This window comes from Euleptes europaea, chromosome 10 (genome assembly GCF_029931775.1).
Source record: "Euleptes europaea isolate rEulEur1 chromosome 10, rEulEur1.hap1, whole genome shotgun sequence".
NCBI classification, from domain to species: Eukaryota; Metazoa; Chordata; class Lepidosauria; order Squamata; family Sphaerodactylidae; genus Euleptes; species Euleptes europaea.
In genome coordinates, this window is record NC_079321.1 from 75507187 (window position 1) to 75531145 (window position 23959).

At 43.9% G+C, this 23959-nt stretch overlaps 1 protein-coding gene across 1 annotated transcript in view; it reads right to left on the reverse strand.

Moving 5' to 3' along the window:
- Nucleotides 1-12013, reverse strand: part of ECHDC1 (ethylmalonyl-CoA decarboxylase 1) — a 29762-nt gene extending 17749 nt beyond the window's left edge. Inside the window, exons 1-3 of the mRNA XM_056856637.1 lie at nucleotides 11776-12013; nucleotides 9267-9409; nucleotides 215-267 (exon numbers count right to left, since the gene is read on the reverse strand). Of these exons, the coding sequence (XP_056712615.1) occupies nucleotides 215-267; nucleotides 9267-9409; nucleotides 11776-12013 (434 nt within the window). The remainder of the gene's footprint in view (nucleotides 1-214; nucleotides 268-9266; nucleotides 9410-11775) is intronic.
- Between the last annotated feature and the right edge of the window lie 11946 nt (nucleotides 12014-23959).

Here is a 23959-nt window from a genome sequence, read left to right on the forward strand (position 1 = left end):
AATTCCTCCACATTAGCATAGCCCCCATGCTGTGTGGCACCAACCCTCAAGAGAGGTTTCTGGGAAGACAGAGAATGCCAATCCTCTTACTTATGCTCCCTTTACATGCACGTTTGTAGGACTGAGCCCCATAAGCCATTCCAAGGTAGATGCCACTTTTGAAAATTCTGCAGATTTCAGTTCCTGATTTGGTATATTTAAAAAAACTATCTACCTCATAAGTCTGGTTAAGGTGTTTTGCATGAACATACACATATTCATTCCATCCTAAAAAGTAAAAGAAAAAAAATGTTAAGTCATCTGGAAGTATACTAGCCCAAAGGGAATAATGTCCCTGGAATATTTACTGTTCACCTCCTTTCAATTGGAATGGAACTTGCATAGGATGTTTTCCCCATGAAAAGTTGCCCAGATTACATGCCAAGGAAAATTCTGTCCTGCTTTTGCATTAAATAAGAAATTGAAAGCAGCAAATTAAGTGTGTGATCTACATTGGTAGATGAAGAAAATTAATTCCAAGTCTGACAAGGTTGTCAAGCACATAGAAATGTATCCTTTGTCCTCTTCCTATATGTGTTTAACAAGTTAGTTTATATAGACAGTGTGCCCCCCCATAATTCTTCCTTTAAAAAAAAACTAGCATTAGGCAGTATCTTGAATCAGTAAGAGAACTTCCATATTTGCCTCCCAAATAAAAACCCAGTTCAAATATTAAAACAATATTAATATGAAATATTATTAATAACATCATTGAAATACTTTTTTCATATATTGTACACAGATATTCAAATGACACTGATACTGGCGAAGCAGGACACACAGACAGGGAACAGCTGCTGGGCAAGCATGAGTTCAATTCCCATGAATATAAGGTGGCTTAGGCCGGCTTCATGGTCATGTGGGTTGAGCTAGTGGCTACTCAGGCCAAGTTTGGGTTTCCTCCAACTCCCAGCCAGGCTGCCTAGCAAGGAGGATGGACAGAAACCCATAGCCCAAATCGGCATGGCAGGAAGATGGGCAAGCAGAGCCTTTCTCCAGAAGGAAACTACTGGGAATGAAATGCTACTGGCAGGTTCAACCCCCTGAGAAGGGGCTTCAGCAGAAAGGGAAATGAGACTGGCTGAGAGAACAGAAGCCCAACTGACTTGACACCCCCACTACCACAACAGCCCAAGGATCAAAAGGGCTAAAGAAAGAGGAGGAGGAGGAGGATGTATACCCCTGCCTGTAATACCCCTCTCTAGGGGAGGATGGGTAACAAGCTCCCACAGACACTACCCCAGAAGTCCAGAAGATACAGGCTAGTGTTCAGGACTTTGCTTCCTGAAAAATGTCTTTGCACTTTCTTTTTATAGAGGAGTGACAATATTTCAGTCTCTCAGAGAAACTTTCATCTCAGTGTCAAGAGAGCCCAAATGTAGTATAACTGACCAGTATGGTAATTTTTTCCCCTTCAACAGAAGGAAACAGCAAACAAGAAACAAAATAGCAAAAGACTTCTTGGTATTGCTCAGAATGGATTATCAACCATGGATTATCAGAAATACCCCCCCCCACACACACAGGATAGTTATTCTCCTACTGAGGCTACGGCGTCTTGGATTTGTGGGTTATTTCCCTCCATCATCCGGGTAGGCAGGACTAAGATCTTTCAGACTTCCTGTCTTCCCTTGGCGGGAAATAGCCTGCAAAATCCCAGTTCCGTCCTGCCTCAGAAGGGTTTGCAGGTGTAAGCACATCTCCGGTGCTTACTAGATTTGTGGATTGATATTTTGGCTTCAGGTTTTCAGCTCCTTTGTCTTTGTCTTTGTGTTTTTTCTGTTAGGTGTTTGTCTCCCCTTGTTTGGTCTCCCTAAGTGTTTAGCGGCTTCTTTTTTGCGGGCTTTGATCCCCGGAGGGTCTCCTCCGGAGAATCAAAATGGCGGACGCCATTGTGGAGAGAGAGGACGACCTCCTCTCAGTGGACGACTACCAATTAGGATTGGTCCAGTCGATCCACAAAGAGCCCGATTCTCCCAATGCTCGCAATTGCGATGCCTTAGGGAGCGAGCAGCAGGGGAGCTCCAGCCAAGCCGCGATTGAAGCCCCGCAGGGAAAAAAGGCGCGTAAGTCCTCAACGCTCAAAAAAGTCGCGCCGACCTTGCAGGGCGGTAAAAAGAGGAAGCGCGGGCATAGAGCCATCGCTACTCCGAGAGCCGGGAAAAAAGCCCCCACCTCCTCGGAATCGCCGGATAGCGCGGAAAACTTCGCCCCCAGACCAACCTCGACGGCGGCTGGCGCCAGCGTCGTTCCAGGAGCCGGTAATATTCCTGCCTTGCTGGGCGGCCATTTTATCTTCGCGGCGGGTGGCTGTTTTCCCTCCTCCTTCCCAAGCGGCGGCCATTTTAGTAGCATGCCCTCTTCAGCTAGCCTTTTTCCTCCTACATTTTACCCACCAGGTTTTCAAACAGCTCAAACGGGGGGTCCCTTTCCTCCTCCTCCCCCTCCCCCTCCTAGCAGCCGCATGTTGTCTAGAGAGGAAGCCGATGAGTTAATTAATACTGCCCTACAGAGGCAGTGGCAGGCCTTTCAGTCCCACCAATTGAGAGCTCAGTCCCTCGCTGTGCAGGGACAGGGCGAATCACCTTCCTCATATTCCAGTACATCTCTGTCTTCTCAAGACAGAGCCACTGCAATCCAGTCTGGGAGGCCCTCGACCAGTTCCCAGTGGCCCACTAAGGCTGCTTTAAAAGCTCATAGCGTGGAACAGATACAAGACCCTGAATCCATTTCTCATGCCTCTTCCCTTGATTCCGAGGGAGAAAAGGAAGAAGGCGAATTTGATTCCGAAGAAGATGAGTCTCTGGGTGAGGAACCGCAGGTCCGTCTTTTTAAAGGAGAGGATTATCAATCCCTCTTGGCTAAAGCTATCTTAGCTCTGGACCTCCATGAGGACTCGGCAGAATCAGAGGTAGCCAAGTCTAATTTAAAGCAGGGAGTCGCGGAGTGCTTTCCTCGCAAGAGAACTCACCACAACCTGGTTCCCTTTCCTGAATTTTTTCTCAGAGCTGTTCAGGAGGAATGGAGCAATCCTGCATCTAATAGGCAGACTCCTCCTTCTATTAAGAAACTTTACACTCTTGCCCCTCATGCAATGAACCTACTAAAGTTGCCCTTAGTGGACGCTCCTGTAGTAGACTTGCAAGCCCCGGGCCTTGTTCCCGAGGACGGATTAGGATCTCTTAGAGATCAACTAGATAGAAAGGCTGAGGGTCTTACAAGGAAGGCACACGAGAATGCGGCCCTGGCCATTCAGGCTAGCGCCACAACCTCTATTTTTGCAAGGGCTTCCTTCCTGTGGGTCAAGAAGTTGATCCAATTAGTGCCCCCGGAACAACAAAGAATCTTGGGTGGCCTGGAGAGAGTCCAGGCGGCTATTACCTTGATGGCTGATGCCTCACTGGACACTATGACATTCACAGCCCGATCTATGGCCTCAGTGACGTCAATTCGGAGGGCTCTGTGGCTTAGGGTATGGCCTGCTGATTTCAAGGCTAAAACTAATTTGATGGCCTACCCCATCCAAGAGGGCCAGCTGTTTGGGGACAAGCTAGAAAAAATCCTAGTTGAAACTAAGGACAAAAAACACGTTCTGCCAAAACAGCTTAAAAAGGAATCGAGAAGCCCTCCTTTCCAGCCCTTTTGTGCCTCAAGGTCCCAAGTTAAATACCGGCCTGACTTCAGGAGAGGTTCCTGGAACTCTTCCAGACCTTTTCGAAAGGGAGGAAAGTTCTCCAGACCTCAGAGCCAACATTCACGCTCAGAGAGAGGGGATAAGTTTCCAAAACCTAACCCCCAGTGACTCCGGTCAGATCCCGGTGGGGGGAAGACTTCTGTTTTTCAATTTCAGATGGATTGCCTCCGGATCGGACCGATGGGTATCCCAAGTCATCAAAGAGGGGTACAGGCTGGAGTTCACATCCTTTCCGAAGGATCGTTTCCTACGTTCTCCAGTACCCATCAAGATGGAGAAGTTCAACAGAACTGTAAGAGCCATCCAACACCTTTTAGCCATACACGCTATAGAGCAGGTCCCCGCTCTCGAGAAGTGCCAAGGGGTATATTCCATATTTTTCACAGTCCCCAAAAAGAACGGGGACTGGAGGGCCATCCTAGACTTAAAATATCTGAACAGAAGGATGGCCCGGAAGCATTTTCGAATGGAAACTGTAAAATCAATCTTGGACTCCTTACTCCCGGGCACCTTCATGACTGCGGTGGACCTGACGGAAGCGTACCTACATGTACCCATCCACAGCTCCTACAGACGCTTCCTCCGTTTCACATTCAACCAATCCCATTTTCAGTTCAAGGCCCTCCCCTTTGGGTTAGGTCCTGCCCCCAGGGTTTTTTCCAAGATCCTTATTACTCTCATCGCCTTGCTCAGACAGGAGGGCATCCAGGTACATCCGTACCTGGACGACAGCCTGATCTGTGCACCAACAGAGGCACAATCCAAACTTCACACGGCCCGAGTTCTTCAGGTTCTACAAGAACACGGGTTTCTAGTAAATTTTGCCAAGAGCTCTCTACTCCCGTCACAATCAATGGTTCACCTGGGGGTCCACATAGATTCGACCCAGAATGCTATCTCTCTATCCCAGGAGCGCGTGCAGAAGCTAAAAAAGGCAGCTTCTTCCACAGCCAGGTCCAAGAAAGCCAGTCTCATGTTCCTGGTACAACTTCTGGGTCTGATGATTTCAACAATTGGAATCATTCCCTGAGCGCGTTTCCATTCCAGACCCTTAGAGTTGCAGATTCGTCCCTTTCAGAAGGACATAGCCAGAAAATTGGACAAATCAATTACCATATCCTTAGAAACTTGGAGGAGTCTTCTATGGTGGTCAATCCCAAAGAACTTGACAAGACAGACCCCTTACATACACACAGAGCCCATTCAATTGATAACAGATGCCAGTCTTCAGGGGTGGGGAGCCACTCTGTTAACTCACACAACCCAGGGCAAATGGACGACCAGAGAATCGGTCCTTCACATCAACATTTTGGAATTGAGGGCAGTAAAGTTGGCACTCAAGGCCTTTGCCCCCCTGCTCAGAGGTTTGCATGTATTAGTACGAACAGACAATACTGCAACCAAGGCATATCTGAACAAACGGGGGATCTCGATCTACTCCCCTTCATCGGGAGGCAGTGCACATTTTCTCATGGGCGCAAACCAATCTGCAATCGATTCGAGCCGAGCACATCAGAGGAATTCAAAATGTGCTGGCGGACAGCCTAAGCAGGCAGTTCGCCGACGAAGGCGAATGGTCCTTGGATCATGCAACCTTCTCGCTTGTTACAGACATTTTCGGTATGCCCCTGGTAGATTTGTTTGCAACCGCGGAAAACCGCCAGGTGAACAGGTTTTTCTCTCGTTCTTTCATTCAGAAGCAGAAGGCGTAGACGCCCTGTTAAGCCCATGGCCTGGGGACTACTTTATGCATTTCCTCCCCTCCCTATTCTTCCCAAAGTTCTGAGAAAGATCAGGAAAGAACAGGCCAATGTTATTCTGATAGCACCCTGTTGGCCTCGTCGTCCCTGGTTCACCTTCCTCCGCCAAATGTCGATTCAGGACCCCTGGCCCATACCATCTCAGTGGGGAACTCTACGTCAGGGCCATCTAGTGCATGCAGATCCCCAATGGTTCTCCTTGACCACCTGGCGATTGAGAGGGGAACCCTTTTAGACAGAGGTTACTCCAGTGAGGTGATAGACACTATCTTGGAGGCACGCAGGCCCTCGACTAGGCATATTTATAACACGTCATGGAAAGCCTTTGTCCGTTGGGCAAAGCGTAAGAAAACAGATCCTATGCATCCAGGCGCACAAGGAATTCTTATGTTCCTACAGGAGGGGGTAAAACAAAAACTTTCGGCTTCCACTCTCAGGAGACAAGTAGCAGCCATAGCTACCGTTATTCCCGAGTTGGACGGAGTATCCACTTCCAAACACCAGCACATTCTCTCCTTCCTTAAAGGGGTTAAGCAAACACAACCCCCAGTTGTACATAGGTTTCCTTCGTGGAACCTTAATTTAGTGCTTAATGCGCTTACAAAGGCCCCATTCGAACCTCTTCGTAAGGTGCAATTGAAGTTCCTTCTCATGAAGGTTCTCTTTTTAGTGGCCATTACTTCCGCCAGACATATATCTGAACTGAGAGCCCTTTCCATAAGAAAGGGACTTTGTACCTTTCATAAGGACAAGGTAGTCTTGATCCCAGATCCTACCTTCCTACCTAAGGTAAACTCATCCTTTCACAGGACGCAGGAAATAAATTTGCCTTCCTTTTGTCCTAGCCCTTCGAATCCTAGGGAACGAGCCTGGCACACCTTGGACGTACGTAGGGCTCTACGTATTTTTATTGATAGAACCAAGGAATTCCGCCTCTCAGACTTCATGTTGGTAGGGATTAGTAGCCCCAGCAAGGGCAAAAGAATGTCGGCAGCGTCTATCAGTCGCTTTCTTAGAAGGTGCATTAGTCAGGCATACGAGACCACTGGAATCCCTGTTCCAGACGGTATCACAGCGCACTCCTTGCGCAGCGCAGCCACCTCGGCGGCATTCGACCGTCAGGCATCCATAGAAGAAATTTGCAGAGCTGCAACCTGGGCTTCAATTTCTACCTTTACCAAGCACTACAGGATAAATACTTGGTCATCTGCTCAGGCTGCCTTTGGTCGCAGGGTTCTTCAGAACGTGGTCGAATACAATGTTTTCCCCACCCAATTGGGAGCTCTGGTAGGTCCCACAAATCCAAGACGCCGTAGCCTCAGTAGGAGAATGGAGCATTGTTTACTCACCGTGAATGCTCCTTCTCTCCTGAGGCGAAGGCGTCTTGGCCCGCCCGACACTATTGTTTATTTAATCGGAGTTTAATGTCAGTTTTTTCCATTAGGAATTAACCTGTTCGGTTGCTGTATGTTTTTATTGTCACGTGTTTTTCTTGTTAAAGGAGCTTTTTATTCCTGTATTAGTAGCTTTGCAAGTTTGAACTGAGATTTTGCAGGCTATTTCCCGCCAAGGGAAGACAGAAAGTCTGAAAGATCTTAGTCCTGCCTACCCGGATGATGGAGGGAAATAACCCACAAATCCAAGACGCCTTCGCCTCAGGAGAGAAGGAGCATTCACGGTGAGTAAACAATGCTCCATTTTTATCACATCACATAATCTTCATTTCATCTAAAGTTTATGGCATATAGTCCTTCTCAGCACTTACTTTTAAGGTAATGTCACCTTTGAGGACAGGATGAAAGGTAGAGAGCCAAGCTTCTGTCTCTCTGCTCAATCCAGAGAATTGTTCTCTCATCCCTTTGTCACACCCCCATTTTCTTCCACACACCTCTATCTATGGGTGACAAAAGGCCAGCTAACATTGCTTAGGGTGGATTAGAATTGGCCCTAAAGTACCCAGTTGTTCATCCCTAGCACAGAGGTTTCTACAATATGCAATATTATCAATATATCTAATTCTCAACATGGCACCATCTGTGGATACTTAAAACTTGACACTAGGTCCACTTCTGTGCCATACGACAGCTAAAAGATAAGTTTAATAATAAAAAATATGGACACTGGGTCCATAAACAGAAATGAACGCTATCTTTCTACAAACTTCAGCAAAGCCCCAATTTTTTCTGCAAACCTGAAATTTTTAAAAGGGGGGGGGTGAACTCCCCAAAAATAATAGAAGTAGCACTTGTAGCTTTAAGAAACGCATTACTACACTGGAAAGACAAAAGCCCACTTCTGGTAAATCAATGGATTGAGGACCTTAGAATTCTATCAATATTTGCACACATGGCATATAGACAGCAATTGTGGATGGACTTGTTTTTAGATATCTGGAAACCATTTATAGAAACTTATGTCTAGATCTGCCAACTCTTTATTATATTTTTGTCTTTATTTTCTTCTTACATTTTTTCTGGGTTTTTCCCCGTTCTTTTTTTGAAGGAAATAAAAAGAAAAAATAATAATAAAAAATCTGGACACTGGGTCCATAAACAGAAATGAAAGCTATCTTTCTACAAACCTCAGCAAAGCCCCAAATTTTTCTGCAAACCTGAAATCTTAAAAAAGGGGGGTTAACTCCCCAAAAATAATAGAAGTAGCAGTTGTAGCTTTAAGAAACTCATGTCCTCTGTGGCCACTGCTAGGCAATTATATAATTGTACAAATCAAACCAACTGACCCCATAAATTAGACTTACAAAGCAGAGCCGAAAACATATTTAAGCCAGCAATGAAAAGTAGGACTTCCCCCTTAGCTGAGAGAATGGAAGAAAGGGGCTGTGGGTTTCAGTCAAACATCTATTTATTCCTCATTTCTTAGATCATGGAACTCATGCAAGCTTACACAGGAGGTTCCCCTATCCAGGCACTGACCAGATTCAACAGGCATCGCTCAGGATTAATGGCTGTTTAAAGGGATGCAGAACAATTCATCATGCACTCAAACTCCTTCTTAAAAAACAATCCAATACTGATTTTGTTGTCAATAATTTTGTTGACCTGCAGTTATTTAAGGGTCCTGAGCGAGAGAGTAATTGTGGGAAATAAGTTCACCAATAACTGCTGTGGCCAAGGATTTTGGAGCAAATGCCAACCCAAACCTGACACTTACTGTCTAATCCAATGCAGGTTTACTCAGAAATTAGCTGTTGCACAGAGCTGGCTACTAAGCATGTACAGGACTGCAGTCGTAGGAATAAAACAAACAACTCTCCCTCATCAGGAGCTTCCTTCTGCTCTCTCTGTCTCATTAACCAAATTGTATTTGAAGGAAAACAATTCCCTTTAGTGGACTGGCAAACCCTTCATGCTAATCTTACTATCTGTAACTCTTAACAGTCTAGAAGATAAAGGTTTATACAGAAATAGAATAAGATGAAAGAATATGTAACCAGGGGGTTCTGAGTAATAAATCAGACCACTATCCACCACTATCACCCTTGTCACTTCTGAAATGCTGAAGGCATACTTAACACCCAGAGACAAAATGAAGTATAATAATAATAATAATAATAATAATAATAATAATAATAATAATAATTTATTAATACGGTCACTGACCAGCAGAAAAAACAACAGCCACAAAAAATGAAGCATTCTATTGTTTCCCTTTTTGTTGAAATGATGACTTTGGATTGATTTTTCTTGAATAAATGTTTCAGAACTTTAAAGTGAGCATCTTCTCCCGGAAAAGCAACTGCTGCCATTACTTGCCTGTGGCCTGGACAGGAGCCTGACAGCATTAAGATCAGATCCTGAGCAAAAAGTATTTTCTGCACCATGGATAATAAGTCCTTTTCCATCCTTCCAGATTTCTAATTCAGCAACCTTTTCCTGTAGTTCTATCATCATTGTACCTGCCAATAACAGAAGGAAAAACTACTGAGGTATTAAGCTCATAGTGGAACAGAAGAAAGGTACAGATTCTTTAGTAAAGCAAAATACAAATTCTTTAAAATAAATCTATTCTTTAAAATAAATCTAAGACGAAACTGACCATGGGGGGCGGGCAGGAATCTCTACCTACATTTGTCTCTCTACCTACTTATAAAACAATGGGGTGAAAAGTTCTAATACCAGAAACAGTGTGCAGTGAGGTGACCCAATGCAGTGAGGTGACCCAACCCCGTCACCTCACTGCATTGTGTGTCTGAATCCACCCAGCACAACTCCCTTTGGGTATTAGAACTAGGCCGAGGGGGAAATGATTAAAATACCACAGAACAATGAGGAAAGACAAGCCAAGGTTTAGATCCTCTCACCTGTACACTTTGCTCTTAACCCCCCCACCCCCGCAATCCTTTATACACGTAAGTGTAAAGGAATGGGAATAAAATAGCATGGATATGTCCCATGCTCTAATCTTGTCTACTTTGGTTCTAGTTGACCAACAGCAGAGGAAGTAGAGTAGGTTGGGAGTGAGTGTGGCTGGGGAGTTTCTCTGCCATGCTGACCCCTGTATAGCACTGGCTGCCAGTCACCTCAGTACATTTCAGGAGCATATAACAAAAAATGCTCTTGGCATAATGAATCACAAATCTCATTTTACATGTCTAATTGGAGTGTGGTGTAGTGGTTAGGAGAGGCAGACTCTCATCTGGAGAACCAGGTTGGTTTCCCCACTCCCCCACATGCAGCCTGCTGGGTGACCTTGGGCCAGTCACAGTTCTCTCAGAACTCTCTCGGCCTCACCTACCTCACAAGGTGCCTGCTGTGTGTGGGAGAGAAGGGAAGGTGATTGTAAGCCGCTTTAAGACTCCTGAAAGGTAGAGAAAAGTGGGGTATAAAAACCAACTCTTCTTCTTCATGTTAGGGCTAGAGTTCAAAGTTAACCCAAATGCCTGTCTCTTCTTCCTTGGAACAGAGAGGATCATCCAAGGCATCCATTTCTTGCAAAGGGCGCTGGTGTGGTTCAGCGTCAAGAATCATTAAGAGTTAAGACTGAAGAAAGCAGAATGGCCATGAATGTCTCACTCCCAAGACTTATGTACAAAATAAACACTGCATTCTCTATAATCCCCAGACCTGATATAAATAATATTTAATACTTTCTATGAGGTGCTTTCATCAGTGGTGTCTACGGAAAACAATTCTTAGAGGATTTCAGGCCCTGGGAACCTTGTAGCTCAACTATTCTGGTAACACAGACAAATGTCTTTTATGGTGTGATGTAAACCACTGCAGTATCCCTCATTTAGAAGAGATGCCAAATGCCTGCCAAATGCAGGCCACTAGGAGACAGCACCAGAGCACCATTGTCTGACTATTGGCTTTTAGGTGTATTTCAAGGGGCTGTTTTTGCCTATGATGTCCTAAATTGGTACAATACCATCACAGCTGTTGCACTCAGCCAAGATTAGTCTCTTGAGTCCCAAGTACAAATGCTGAGGGTGTTTACAGAGGTGTTCATGCTAGCTAGGAATTGCTCCTCTCCAAGTTCAATCACCTTCTAGAAGCATTCTATGACATTTTTATTTGGACAGGCATTTAACAGCAATTATACAATCAATAGCTGGTCAGTTTTTATGCACACTGGTGCCCATCAAATTTCCTTAAGGACAGAATAGGTCAGTGATGGCGAACTTCGCTCGGCCACAGCCTCACCCGTCCGAGGTGGAGACGGGCAGGGCAGAGCTGGAGAGGCAAGCGGGCGCCAACGAACAGCTGAGCCACGGCCGCAGCTCAGCTGAGAAAAAGGGAGGGGCCCAGACGCCGACCGGGGAGGCCTTTTGAAGCCCCGGAAGTGCAGGACGGGAGGCTCGGGAGGGGGTGGACGTTGCTGCCGTGCACCCGGCCCTCTCATGCAACCGCAGCGAGCCACTCCATTCTCCAAACCAAGGCAGATGCAACGGTTCCTCAAGTTACCCACGTGTGCCCACAGAGAGGGCTCTTAGTGCCCACTCCGGCACGTGTGCCATAAGTTCGCCAACACGGGAATAGGCTATGCAAACCAAGAAGCAAATATTTTTTCCCTGGAACATGCAGACAATCTGAAGAGAAAAGAATTGGGACAACTGACTGAGTCTCATTTAACGGTTTTGGCAGCTAGATTTTCCAGGGTTGAGTGTATCTTGCATTATTACAGAATCTCTGTGAAGCACAAGACCCATTTAACACTTCTGTGATAAAGAGCTAGATGGTTTCACAATGGAGTTTAAGATATTAACTTTTTTTCCCCTTTGCATACACTTAGAGAAATCAAACACATCAATATTGTTAATACCTGTGAACGCATTCATTAACTTTGGGTTGTTCAAGGTAAGTATCCCAATGCCATCTTCCTTTTTTGAGAGGTTGATAGACCCACCAGTAAATTCCTGAAGTTTTTCCTTTATTTCCTTCTCTTCAAAACCACAGGTATGGTTATACAGAGACATAGTTCTTTGCCAGAGCAACCTGCCATTAGGCATTCGATGGAAACTCTTCCATAATAAAACAGCCATTTCTGGAAAAGAACACATGTCAGAAGTCAGTATAGGTCTGTATCTCTATCTTTCTGAAACCTACTGCAAGACCAAACTACTGTAACTAAAGATGATTAATTCCCTGATGATGAGACACAATTAGAAACAAACACAACACATATGAGAGAGGAGCAAAGCTAAGAGCTGCAATGGATTTGGGAAGAGCAGTAGTATTTGAGAAGCAGAGGGTTTGGGATGAAAGGAACCTAATTCTGCCTATCTTTTAGTAGTGCCTTGCTTCACACAGACACAACCACAGAAAGCATGAGATTAAGAATATGCTGCAGGCATATACTTTATTCTGCTAAAGAATATGCTGCAGGCATATACTTTATTCCCTTGATATGTATTCACTACTCCTTGTCTGGCTAAGACCCTTCTCTGACATGCTGCCCATTCTGTTATCATGCTCAGGCTGGACTCAAGCCCCCTACTCTGAGAAGGTAAGCCCTTCTTCCTGGCTTACACTGAGCTCCTGGGTGGCTGTTTCCTCTTCTGGCCCTTCTCCTTTACACCACCAGCCTGCCAGATTGTTCTTTACCTCCTACTGCCTGTCCTGCCTTGCAAGTCTTTTCTCTAAGATGGGATATCAAGATTATTTTCCCCAAGATTCCTTCCAGACGGGATGTGGCATCTAAGTGTGGTACTGCTGGAAGCATTTTTCTGTCAGAGATATGGCTGGATCATTGCCATCGATTTGATTTCCATTCTATCCACTTTCCATTCTTATCCCACTCTTCCTTCAAAGACCTCAGGGAAGCATACACAGTTCTCCCTTTCCCTTGTTATCCTAACAGCCCTGTGAGGTAGCATAAGGAGAGAGAGAAGCCAACTTGGCCAAGGTCACCCAGCAAATGTCCATGATAAAATGAGGGTACAAACTTGCCAGGATACACATGATTAGACCACTAGCATAATTATAAGGCCACAGAAGATTCGCTGTATTTACCTTGTCTAATTTTAAAACCCTACAGAAAATATTTGTACATTTAAATCTACTTGCCAAACTATAGAAATATTAAGTAAAATACTAATTAGTTAAGGGTTTTTGGTTTTCATGTTATAACTACCAGGTTTCAAAAATGCTATACAACTACACTAAAAAGCTACTGAAAAGGGTTTTAAACAAAAGAAAAGCACAGCAAACTGCAGTTTGCCACTCTGTGAATGAGCCGGAGGGGGGGGGGGAAACATTCTTGAGGCTCCAGTATGGCCTGATAATTAGTTATATCTAAGTGTGCATCATAATTTTGTTAGCTTGGCAGTTTGGATGTAATGGCAAATGATGGTTTGCCACGTACATGGAAATAACTAGCACCCATATGCACAAGGGGAACAGGGAGAGTGTGAGTCTAAAGATTTCCCAGCCTTGTTTATCCAATAACGGCTTGGATCCACCAAAAATTTCATTACACAGAAGGATTTCTGCCCAAGGAAAGTGACTGTCTCACCTCTCCCACATCACCGTTGCAGAAAATGCCCCCCAAATGCTGTTCGGGGGGGTCCCCTGTCCCCCACCCCCCAAGCAGCTTTTCAGGGTCATTTTGGGCTGAAGCACCCCATAGCTTGCCATTACATCTGAAGCAAGTGAAAGCAGGATTTGGCAAGTGAAAGCCAAATCAGAACTGAGACCTACAAGTCTATCTGAGCAAGACAGTAGGGACATGTACCGTTCTGAATTACATTCTGTTTACGCTTTTGTGGAGTAAGTAGGTCCCCAATTACTTTTACAGACAGAATTTACTCAACACTTCTGAGTATAATTATGGCATGCAAAAGGGCTAATACATTATTCTTTACCATGAAGCACAAAAAGGTAACAATACACTGCCAAATTCTCTTTCTTTGCTGTTTATATTCCTTAGGATGTTTTAAATTTAAAATGTTGATTATCAATGAATATTGTGAAGTTTTTCTTTCTATCCATAGTCTCATTTTTGACAATATAGATGGTTTTATGAATTAATATGCTCGTAAACAGCATCACTATGGTTATATTGTTTTTCTCAGCAAATGAACAAGTAGGCACAAATTGGACATTACTGCTAGCTGATGTTCATGAGTCACAATGAGTGATTCACACAAGACAAGGTATTATCACAAATCACTCTGTTGTATTTATTTATTTGAAAGATTTATATCTTGATTCAAAACCAGAAAACTGTGTCCTGGGGCAGCTAACCACATATTAAAATAATTAAAATCACCATAAAATACAAATTCAGTTTAAAAAACAAAACAGCATAAAAAGTCTAAAACATCAAGAACAAAAAAGAAAGCAAGAATACTAAACAGGGAAAACATACACATAAAACACTAGATAAACCACACACACACAATTCTGACTTTAAACCTTCCTCCTCTGCACATGGTAGTCTCGAATCAGGCCCTTGCAGCACAGAATCAGGCCTTTGCGGCTCTGTTAGAAGAAGTTCCCCAATGGGAACACTCTACAAAATGGTGGCACATACCCAGGGCAATCTTGGGGACACCATCTTGTCTAATTGGACACTAAAGCAGTCTGTCCTCACTACCACCCACCTCACATCTTAAAGGGGGAGAGAGACCAGGACCTGTTATGAAGACCTTAAAGACCAAGCATGCTGGTCATTTTACATCTTTACTTACGCAAGCAAGAAATAAATTTATTTCTTAACACACTAACCTGACAAAGGAGCTTTTATGAACAAAAATGGCACTAAAACTCGTGTTCTTTAAAACCATTGGGGATTTTACAACATCTCATTTTTATTTTAATTAAAGTCAGTCCATAATGAAGGTGTAATTTATGGAACATCTGACATTTGATTTTACAGGTTGGGTAATATAAATAGCTAATTATCATAATTTCTTGAAGGCTTTTTTGGCAGTTTAGCTTTATACTACCCTACATCAACCCAAGGTTGAAGTTATTTAGTTATGGTGAATAAATCTAGTCTTGACACCTGGTTTTGTTTCCCCACTCCTCCACATGAAGCCTGCTGGGTGACTTTGGGCTAGTCACAGTTCTCTCACAACTCTCTTAGCCTCACCTACCTCACAAGGTGTTTGTTCTGGGGAGGGAAAGGGAAGGCAATTGTAAGTGACTTTGAGACTCCTTAAGGTAAAGAAAAAGCGGGGTATAAAAACCAACTCTAATATCCAACAGATGGTGGTATCATCAACTCCTATTATTGTTTGGGGGACAGAATATGGATGTATGCTAAAAATCTCACCCCTTCCTCCCACCTGGTTCCCACAAACTTTCGGAAGAAGCTAAATTTGCTAGACAAATGACAATCAATAATAGAGATTCACAGTGGAGAAGAAGCTCCAGCATCAATAGTATAAAACATTAGGCAGAGTTCTTCGTATCTTATTAAGGAACTAACTTCCCATACTTTTGTGCAGATGGGTTTGAGGGAAAGAGAAACCCACAGAAAACAAAAGGGAAGTTTCACCTAATATTTTTTAATGAAATGGTTCTGTACTTGAGTGAAGGTGTGGTTGAGAGATGGGAATGAAGGCTAAGAAATCATAAAAATATCACATTCCTATGTAAGTTCTTGGTGAAGACTGTAGTTATCATATTAAAAAAACACATTCAGTTATTTCACATGGAGGCTAACATATATAGTGAGCAAAGGTGTCAATGAAGGGCCCTTGGCCAGAGAATAGAAAAGAGGGTGAAAGTCTCTGTTGTGGTCCTATCTGGCCTGCTCACAGAGAACCCAAAGCCAGGAGGAAACAGGCTCTCCAAGCAGTGCAGCCCAGGGGATGTTGCCCTCCCTCCCCTCAGAATTTATGACCGAGGGCCAGGATAATTTTTATTACCTCCAAATGAACCATGCTTCATCTAAAATAGACTTTACCTGTGTTTTCATCATATATTTATTTATTTATTAGACTTCTAACCTGCCCTCATCTAATTTGTGTCTTATTTCTTTATCATCTCATTTTCCTCCCAGGCACCACTGCTTTTAAAAGCACAATTTCTTGGATGGCTAACCCAACTGTTTTTCCAATTTACTCTAAATTCATATATTTTATGTTCCATGCAGGCTATGGGCTTTATTTCTCTAGCCATTTGAAAATAAATTTCCACCAACAACCCATGGCCTAGTTTTGTTCAGAGTTAAAGACTGAATATTCTATAGCAATGACTAAGATTCTGGTCTAACGGTAGTCATAAGTCCCTTCTTAACGAATGAAACAGAAGCCAAACTGATATTTTCTTTCTCTCACACTCTCTGAATATTTCCACCATCAGGGCTCCTAATGGCATTGTTGTACAATATTTTAAACAAATAAGTTAAACATACAAAAATGATACTGAAAGCCAAATATAAAATGGAAGGGGAAAGCAAATAGAAAGGTGGCAGAAAAAATCTGAATGGTGAGTTGTCTTGCTTGTGGGCATCCTAGAGGCATCTGGTTGGCCACTGTGTGAACAGACTGCTGTACTTGATGGGCCTGGGTCAGATCCAGCAGGGCTTTTCTTATGTTCACTTACATCAACTTCCTTTCCATCCTTGCCCCCCCCCAATCCCCTCCTCCAATCAGTTGTGCAATCATACTACGCACTTCATCCTGTGCCGAAACTCTAATCATAATAACTGACAAGGGTGATGATAGATGACAACTGATTTTAAAATAGAACGTGCAATAAATCAAAATGAAAGTTAAAGAAATGATGACTATCTAAACCTACCCCTTGGTTCAGCTCTTGTCTCGAGTCAGCAAAAACTCAGTTTGTTTCCAAAAATGGCTTGAATTTCTAAAGAATATGTGGCCAGTTGCTGCAATACACCAAAGTCCTGTAAATACAGCAGTGCCGCCCACTTCTTTGGGAGGTAGTTTTGACCAAAGTCCACCAGGAATATGCTACTTTCTAGGTACGACTAGCAATAGTAAGTAAGTCAAGGCAAACACAGTTTCTGCAATGTACCAAATAGGCAGTAAATGCACATTTTAAATTAATGTTTAGGCTTATAGCAAATAGTATAAAGATTTTATGGTCCTTGGATGTGCAGTGTCATACCAGCAAGATCAAGTTACAAAGACCAACTAAGAAACAAAGGCACACACTACAGCTGAACATTTTTTAAGCTTACTGAGTCACAATAAGGTGAAATACACAGAAATCAGTATTCCGTCCAACAGACCTTACAGGTAACTTTGATTTATCGATCCCAGATGCTGCTTGTTTTGGAGCACTCACAATGACCTTAAGAACATTAGCCTCCAGACCAGAGCAAGGATGAAAAACATTAAACCAGGCCCCTTGCATCTTTCTTTTGAGGCTGTCCTCAAGGACTCTTTCTATGTACCCAGTTTAGAAAAATATCTGAAACATCCAAAATGGTACCCAGAAAAGAAAAGGTTCTATTTTGTAGGGGATGTTGAGCTGTTTTCTCCAGTGTGCACTGAGCACACTGTGGACCAAAGAAACTGCATGGGTCAGTGGTAACTGACCCATGCAGTTTCTTTGGTCCACAACTTGACCTATAAGGGAATCAGTATGCACAAGTACTGTGTAAGCTAAAGGATCTGAAGATGCCAGATCAATGTATTAGGATACTAGAAGAAATTGTGCAAATTATCCTCAATATGACATCTGCACTTTCTCTCTGAACTACATCTGTGAGATGTGGGAATTTTGAAAAACCAAACAAAAGCAGAACCTGATTCCACAGGTCTTCCAGTGGAAAAGGCTAACATGAAAACAAGCAGCATCTTCCTTTCCTAGTAGTGGCAATCCCCTTTAGCAAGAGCCAAGAAACAGAAAGTCAGGATAAGGAAGCTTACAACTGGACACACGCCCAGTAATAGCCAGCAATTTATCTCCTTGACAGATGAGGGGCCCTTCTGCTTTAACGACCCTTATATTGGCTCCTGGGAATAAACTGAGCTAAGAACGTCTCTGTACACTTTTACCTGACATTCTTCAGAACTGCAAATATATATTTTCTGCAAACTTCCCATGAGAATCTGACTTAATGCCCCAGGCTATGAAGATATACATGCAGTGTACATGCCAATGTCTGTAATTTTGACTATGAATACCAGAAAGGTCACTATGTTCGACCGGTGTTTTGCTTGTGCAGAGGGAAAGAGTTTGGTTTGGGTTTGTGCCTAACCAGTGTTCAGTTCTTGTTCAATTTTTGGACAGGCAGAGTATTTCTGTTGTGGAGATTTATTTTCCTGATACTCAAACAGTAGTATTTTCCTACTGGAAAATGAAATTTTTGTTTTCATCTAGCTAGCACCATAGTTATGACCATGAAGACTATAAAGAACACTAGTATGCAAAAATTATGAGCCCCTTCTGGATATTCCTGGTGACAATATTAATGATGAATTGTACAACTGTTCACACCACAACCGTAAACAATAACATAAAATGAGAAAGCCAAGTACCAAACACCAGAGACCCGCCATAAAGCCTATGCAAACACAGTTCTGGAATGTTATATGACCTAAAGGGATATCACAACTCTTCTCACAGATAGTCTTGTTTCTTTAAATCTTCCAGTCCTACAGGGATGTTAGCTGAGCAGAAGTAACAGAAACAGCCTGATTTGCTCTCGTAACTTCAACAGCAGGTTGATCTTGCAGACATCAGCAGATGAATAATTTCAGGGAGAAACATGTGAGGAAAGCCAGTTTTTGTGCCACCCACAACAACTGTGTTCAAATGTAGGAGAAGCAGAAGGAAGAGAAAGTAAGCAAACAAGAGGTGAATGAATTCAGACTATAAAGCTTACTCTGCAATCCCTATGGACATTGATTTGGAGCTAAATTCAAGTGAGCTCAATGGGACTGGTTGGCCACTGTGTGAACAGACTGCTGGACTTGATGGGCCTTGGTCTGACCCAGCAGGGCCTTTCTTATGTTCTTATGACTTCCAAGTAAGCACAGACATCTACTTATGGAGGAAAGTAAGGCTGCCTGGGATATCTTCATTTCAAAGACAGAGAATGGGACCATGTTTGTTTGTTTTTAAAATTGTTTCTCATTACATTCCTAGGAGATCCAAAGCCATATACTTATCAGTCACAACAACATAAAACCATTCATCCCACCTGGCACCATAAATCATCACCATGCCTCCTAAAACCAGCAGCTGGTCCCTATCACCATTGTGTGCGTGTAAAGTGCCTTCAAGTCGCAGCCGACTTATGGCGACCCCTTTTTTGGGGGTTTCATGGCAAGAGACTAGCAGAGGTGGTTTGCCAGTGCCTCCCTCTGCACAGCAACCCTGGTATTCCTTGGTGGTCTCCCATCCAAATACTAACCAGGGCTGACCCTGCTTAGCTTCTGAGATCTGACGGGATCAGGCTAGCCTGGGCCATCCAGGTCAGGGCCCTATCACCATTATGAAAGCAGAAAAACTAGACCACTGACGAACAAGTTAGTGGCTTCCACACAGGTGGGAGATTACAGATAGAGGTATGCACAAAAAATTCGGTCCTCATACCTGCAGGACCACCTCTCTCCCGTGCTCTGCCACAACTTCGCTGACCTTGTTATACCAAGTCAAAAAGGGCCAGAGTCCAGGAGCACCTTAAAGACTAACAAAAATATTTCCTGGCAGGGTAGGAGCTTTCGTGAGCCACAGCTCACTTCTTCAGATACAGCTAGAATGTGAATCCATCTGTCTTTAAGTAGAGGAGAGTGAATTCAGACAAGCATTAGTATGTAAATGTTCACAGTATGTAAACGTGAATAGCAGTCGTGATGGGATTGGGTGTGGTATGCAGAAGAGTCTGTGATGTCCAGGGGATTGATGGGTGTGGAGAAATCAGTGTTGGTAATGAGCCATGAATGCAAGGTCTTTATTCAGCCCAGGTAAATGCACTGACTTTAGTTTGAATATCAACTGTAATTCAAGTGTAGTCCCATCACGCCTGCTATTCACGTTTACATGTGTGTGTGTGTAAGTGCTGTCAAGTCGCTTCCGACTCATGGCGACTGTATCTGAAGAAGTGAGCTGTGGCTTCTAGCTGTATCTGAAGAAGTGAGCTGTGGCTCACGAAAGCTCACACCCTGCCAGGAAATATTTTTGTGAGTCTTTAAGGTGCTCCTTGGCTCTGGCCCTTTTCGACTACTGCAGACAGACTAACACGGCTACCCACTGCTTGTTATACCAAGCACCAGGGGTCTCCTTTTATTGAGGGGAACTAGCTGGAGACTAGAGAGAGCTTTGCAAGAGCCTGGCGTGGGGTGGGTGGGGGGGTCTTTAAACCCGTTGTAGGCAACAGGTGGGCAAACAAACGGAAAGAGGCCCAGGGCCAGCGCAGGGCCGCCTCTTTGGGGGGCCCCGGGCGCTTCGCTCCTGGCACCTTGAACCTGCCCCACCATTAACCCCCAGGAGAAGAGGCAGAGACGACTACTCATCGCGAGGGAAGGTCAAAGTCATTCCCCCCCGGGGGGGCTTAGAGGTAAGGAGCCCTGCTGATGTACGGCCCGTGCCTGCTGTATGAGGGAAAGCAGCCTTTCCGAGGAGGAGGAGGAAGGGCTCTGAGGCCTCGTCCTTCTGCCGGCGCCCCCCGACAGGCTTTCCGCGCCGACCAAGGCCCGGCGGGACGAGACCCCCGGCGGGGCGACTGACCTGAGGCCTGCCAGCGGAAGCAGCGGACGCCGACTTCCGCCCTCGCAGCCGCCCTCACCCGGTGCCACAGGGAAAAGGGTCCCCCGAGGACTCGCCCCCCCCCCCTACGCGAGAGATCCCCGCCCAGGCAGACGGTGCGGAGGGCCGGCCGGGCGAGGGCGCCGGCGCGCGTTCACGCTGGGGGGTGGGGCCAGGCGCTGACCCCGCCCCAGGGGGCGGCGCCGACGCGCTCCTGCCCACCCCTTTCCCAAAGGCGTCGTTTGCGTTCCTCCTCCGCGTGAAAGGGGCGTGGTCCGGGATCGCGGCCACGGGCGGCGGTTGCGCGCGCGCCCCGCGGCGGCTTCGTCGCGCGCGCTACGAGCACACGCACGCACACGCTTCGAATACGTCCAGGTGACGTCAGCCGGAGACCTTGCCTGCCTTATTTCCCTTTTCCCCATAACACCAGAAGTTGTGTCCCTCAAAAGCAGCAGGTGGGCAGCAGACTTTTTATTATTATTATTATTATTATTATTATTATTATTATTATTATTATTATTATTATTATTATTATTTTGTTTTATTTTATTTTATTTTATTTTTAAATTATTATTATTATTTTTAAATTATTATTTAAATTATTATTTAAATTATATTTTTTATTATTTTTCAACAATAACCCACATTCCATTTAGACATACACCCTCTATAGCACTGGTTCCCAACCGGGGGTCCGTGGACCCCCAGGGCCCCGCGAGAACTAAATTAAGGTCCGCGAAACAAAGTTATAAACCCATAATAAATTTAATATTTTCAATTAAAAGCTCTCTATTATAAAATATGTATATATTCAAATATGATTCTAAGCTTAATGCTTAACTAACCGTTATGATTCAAGTTTTTTTTAAAGTTCCCGGAATTTTTATTTTGAACCTTGGGGTCCCTGCGCCAAACAAAAAAGTCCTAGTGGTCCCTGGTCAAAAAAAAGGCTGGGAACCACTGCTCTATATCCATAAAAATAATCATTAAAAATCCATAAAATTATTAGATGGATGTCTTCAAAATACAATCAAAACCAATTGGCTTCCCCACCGTCTTCCTCTCTCTCTAAAATATCCAAGATCCCCTTTGCGTCCATGCATTCTAATTCATCTATAAGTCACCCTGTTATGTTTGTACTTTCCCCTTATCCAATATATTCAATGTTAATAATACCAAGGAGAGAAAAAGAGAAAAAACAAAAAAGGAATAAAAGGGGAAAAAAAGAGAGAAATCCCATTTCCCTCCTTATATTCATCTCAAAATATATGTGTAATTCTAAAAAGGGGGGGGAAAGGGGGGATTAAAGAAAAAAAATCATATAAAGTCAATGATTATAGTATTTTCCCTCTACCCTCCACCTTTCCCATGTTAAAAATCAAGTTGGTGTTCTTCCTGCGTTTTCAGCCTTTCTTCTTGTTCTTCCTCTTCTGTCTGGCATTTCTGTCGCCAATCACTTTTTTGCTTGAAGTGGTCTCCTGTCTGGAACAGTCAGTGCCCTGTGTTTCGTGAGCTATATGGGCAGCAGACTTAAGACAGTCAAATGAAACTACTTATTTTTCCAGCGCAATATCTTGTGGCAGTGAATCCCACAGCAGACTCTCAAAAGCTGTAGAAAAGGGCCAGAGTCCAGGAGTACCTTAACGACTAACCAAAATATTTTCTGGTAGGGTAGGAGCTTTCGTGAGCCACAGCGTGAGCCAACTTGGCAACTGGGAGACCTCACCCGGCGGAATTTATTTTCACCACGGGACTTTGTTTGCTTCTGTTTCACTGTATAAGGTTTGATTTTTATGACTGAATTATAAAAAGTCTTATTGATGTTTCCAGTAGCCATCAGTGCTTGTTATTTTCCTTCAACTTCCAGGTGGTGGCTGGCTATCTCCTGCTATTACAACTGATCTCCAGCTGATAGATCAGTTCCCCTGGAGAAAATGGCTGCTTTGGCAATTGGACTCTATGGCACTGAAGACCTTCCCCTCTCTAAACCCCACCCTCCTCAAGCTCCGCCCCCAAAATCTCCAGGTATTTTCCAACCCGGAGCTGGCAACTTTATGTTGAAGGCAGTGAAACAGGTCAGGCTTTTAGGGAGGTGGGGGGTAGGTTTGGCAACTCAGTCTATTAAAATGCATGGGGTCACGATTGCAAAACAGGTTCTGGTCTTATGATCCTACCTAATTACTCGTTGGGCTGATTTACAACATTCTAAGATTTCTATACATCATCATCATTTGTTTATTACGGTCAAAGACCACCTTGCACAAAAAGAAATATCATAAGTAATTAAAAACAAAATGTCTGAAATTTGCTCAATAAAACGTAAATTTAGTTACATCAGCTCTTGGTAAAATAGTCTGTTTAACACGAAAAGTCATTATAATAGCTTCTTCTGCCTTATAGCGCATGCCCTGGCACAGAATCTCACAACCTGATAGATAATATCTTTAACAGAATCATCTAATAATAAAGTAGTATAACTAACTCTGTGCCTATCTGGAAATCTAGACAAAATTGGATCAATGAGCGTTTTACGTATGTCTTGATAAAATGGGCAGTGTACTAGAACATGTTCAACTGTTTCCACCATTCCAGATTGACATGGACAGAGGCGGAATTCGTAAGGGAGACGGGCATATCTCCCATCAAGAAGAGCAGATGGAAGGGCATTAAAACGGGCTAAAGTGAAGGCTCTCCGATATTTAGGGTGATCTAAGGCATAAAGATAATTTGGGGGAACCGAAAATTTAATATGGTTCTCCACTACTGGGACCAAGTGAGCCCTTGATCTATCATCTTGAAGGGCAATGTCCGAAAGCCTCTCATTGGCTGTTGTTTTTGCTTCTTGATATCCAAGATTTAATAGGGTTGTACTTGATAAACCTAAACGTTGGAGTTTGTCCTCAATTAATTTAATCCATCTTGAGGATAAGTTATCTGCAAAGATTAGGGGAGTTAAACCAGATGAGGACACCTTCAACTTTAACCAATAAGAAATGGCATGGTACCAAGCACGTGTTTCTAATGTTACCATCCCGGCTTCCAATCTAATCAGTGCATTTGAAATACATTTGTGGGACTCCCAATAGGGATCTGAGGAACTTAGACTGGACTTTGATACATTTTGCAGGACAATGATTCAGCTCAAGCCCAACCCCTTTCTGACTATATATTACTCTTCATACACACTTGACACTGAGAGACACTGTCCTTCAGTGTTACTCCTCTGAAGATGCCTGCCACAGCTGCTGGCGAAGCGTCAGGAAAGAAAATACCAAGACCACGGTCACACAGCCCGGATAACCTGCAAGAACCAATTAGACTGGACTACTTCT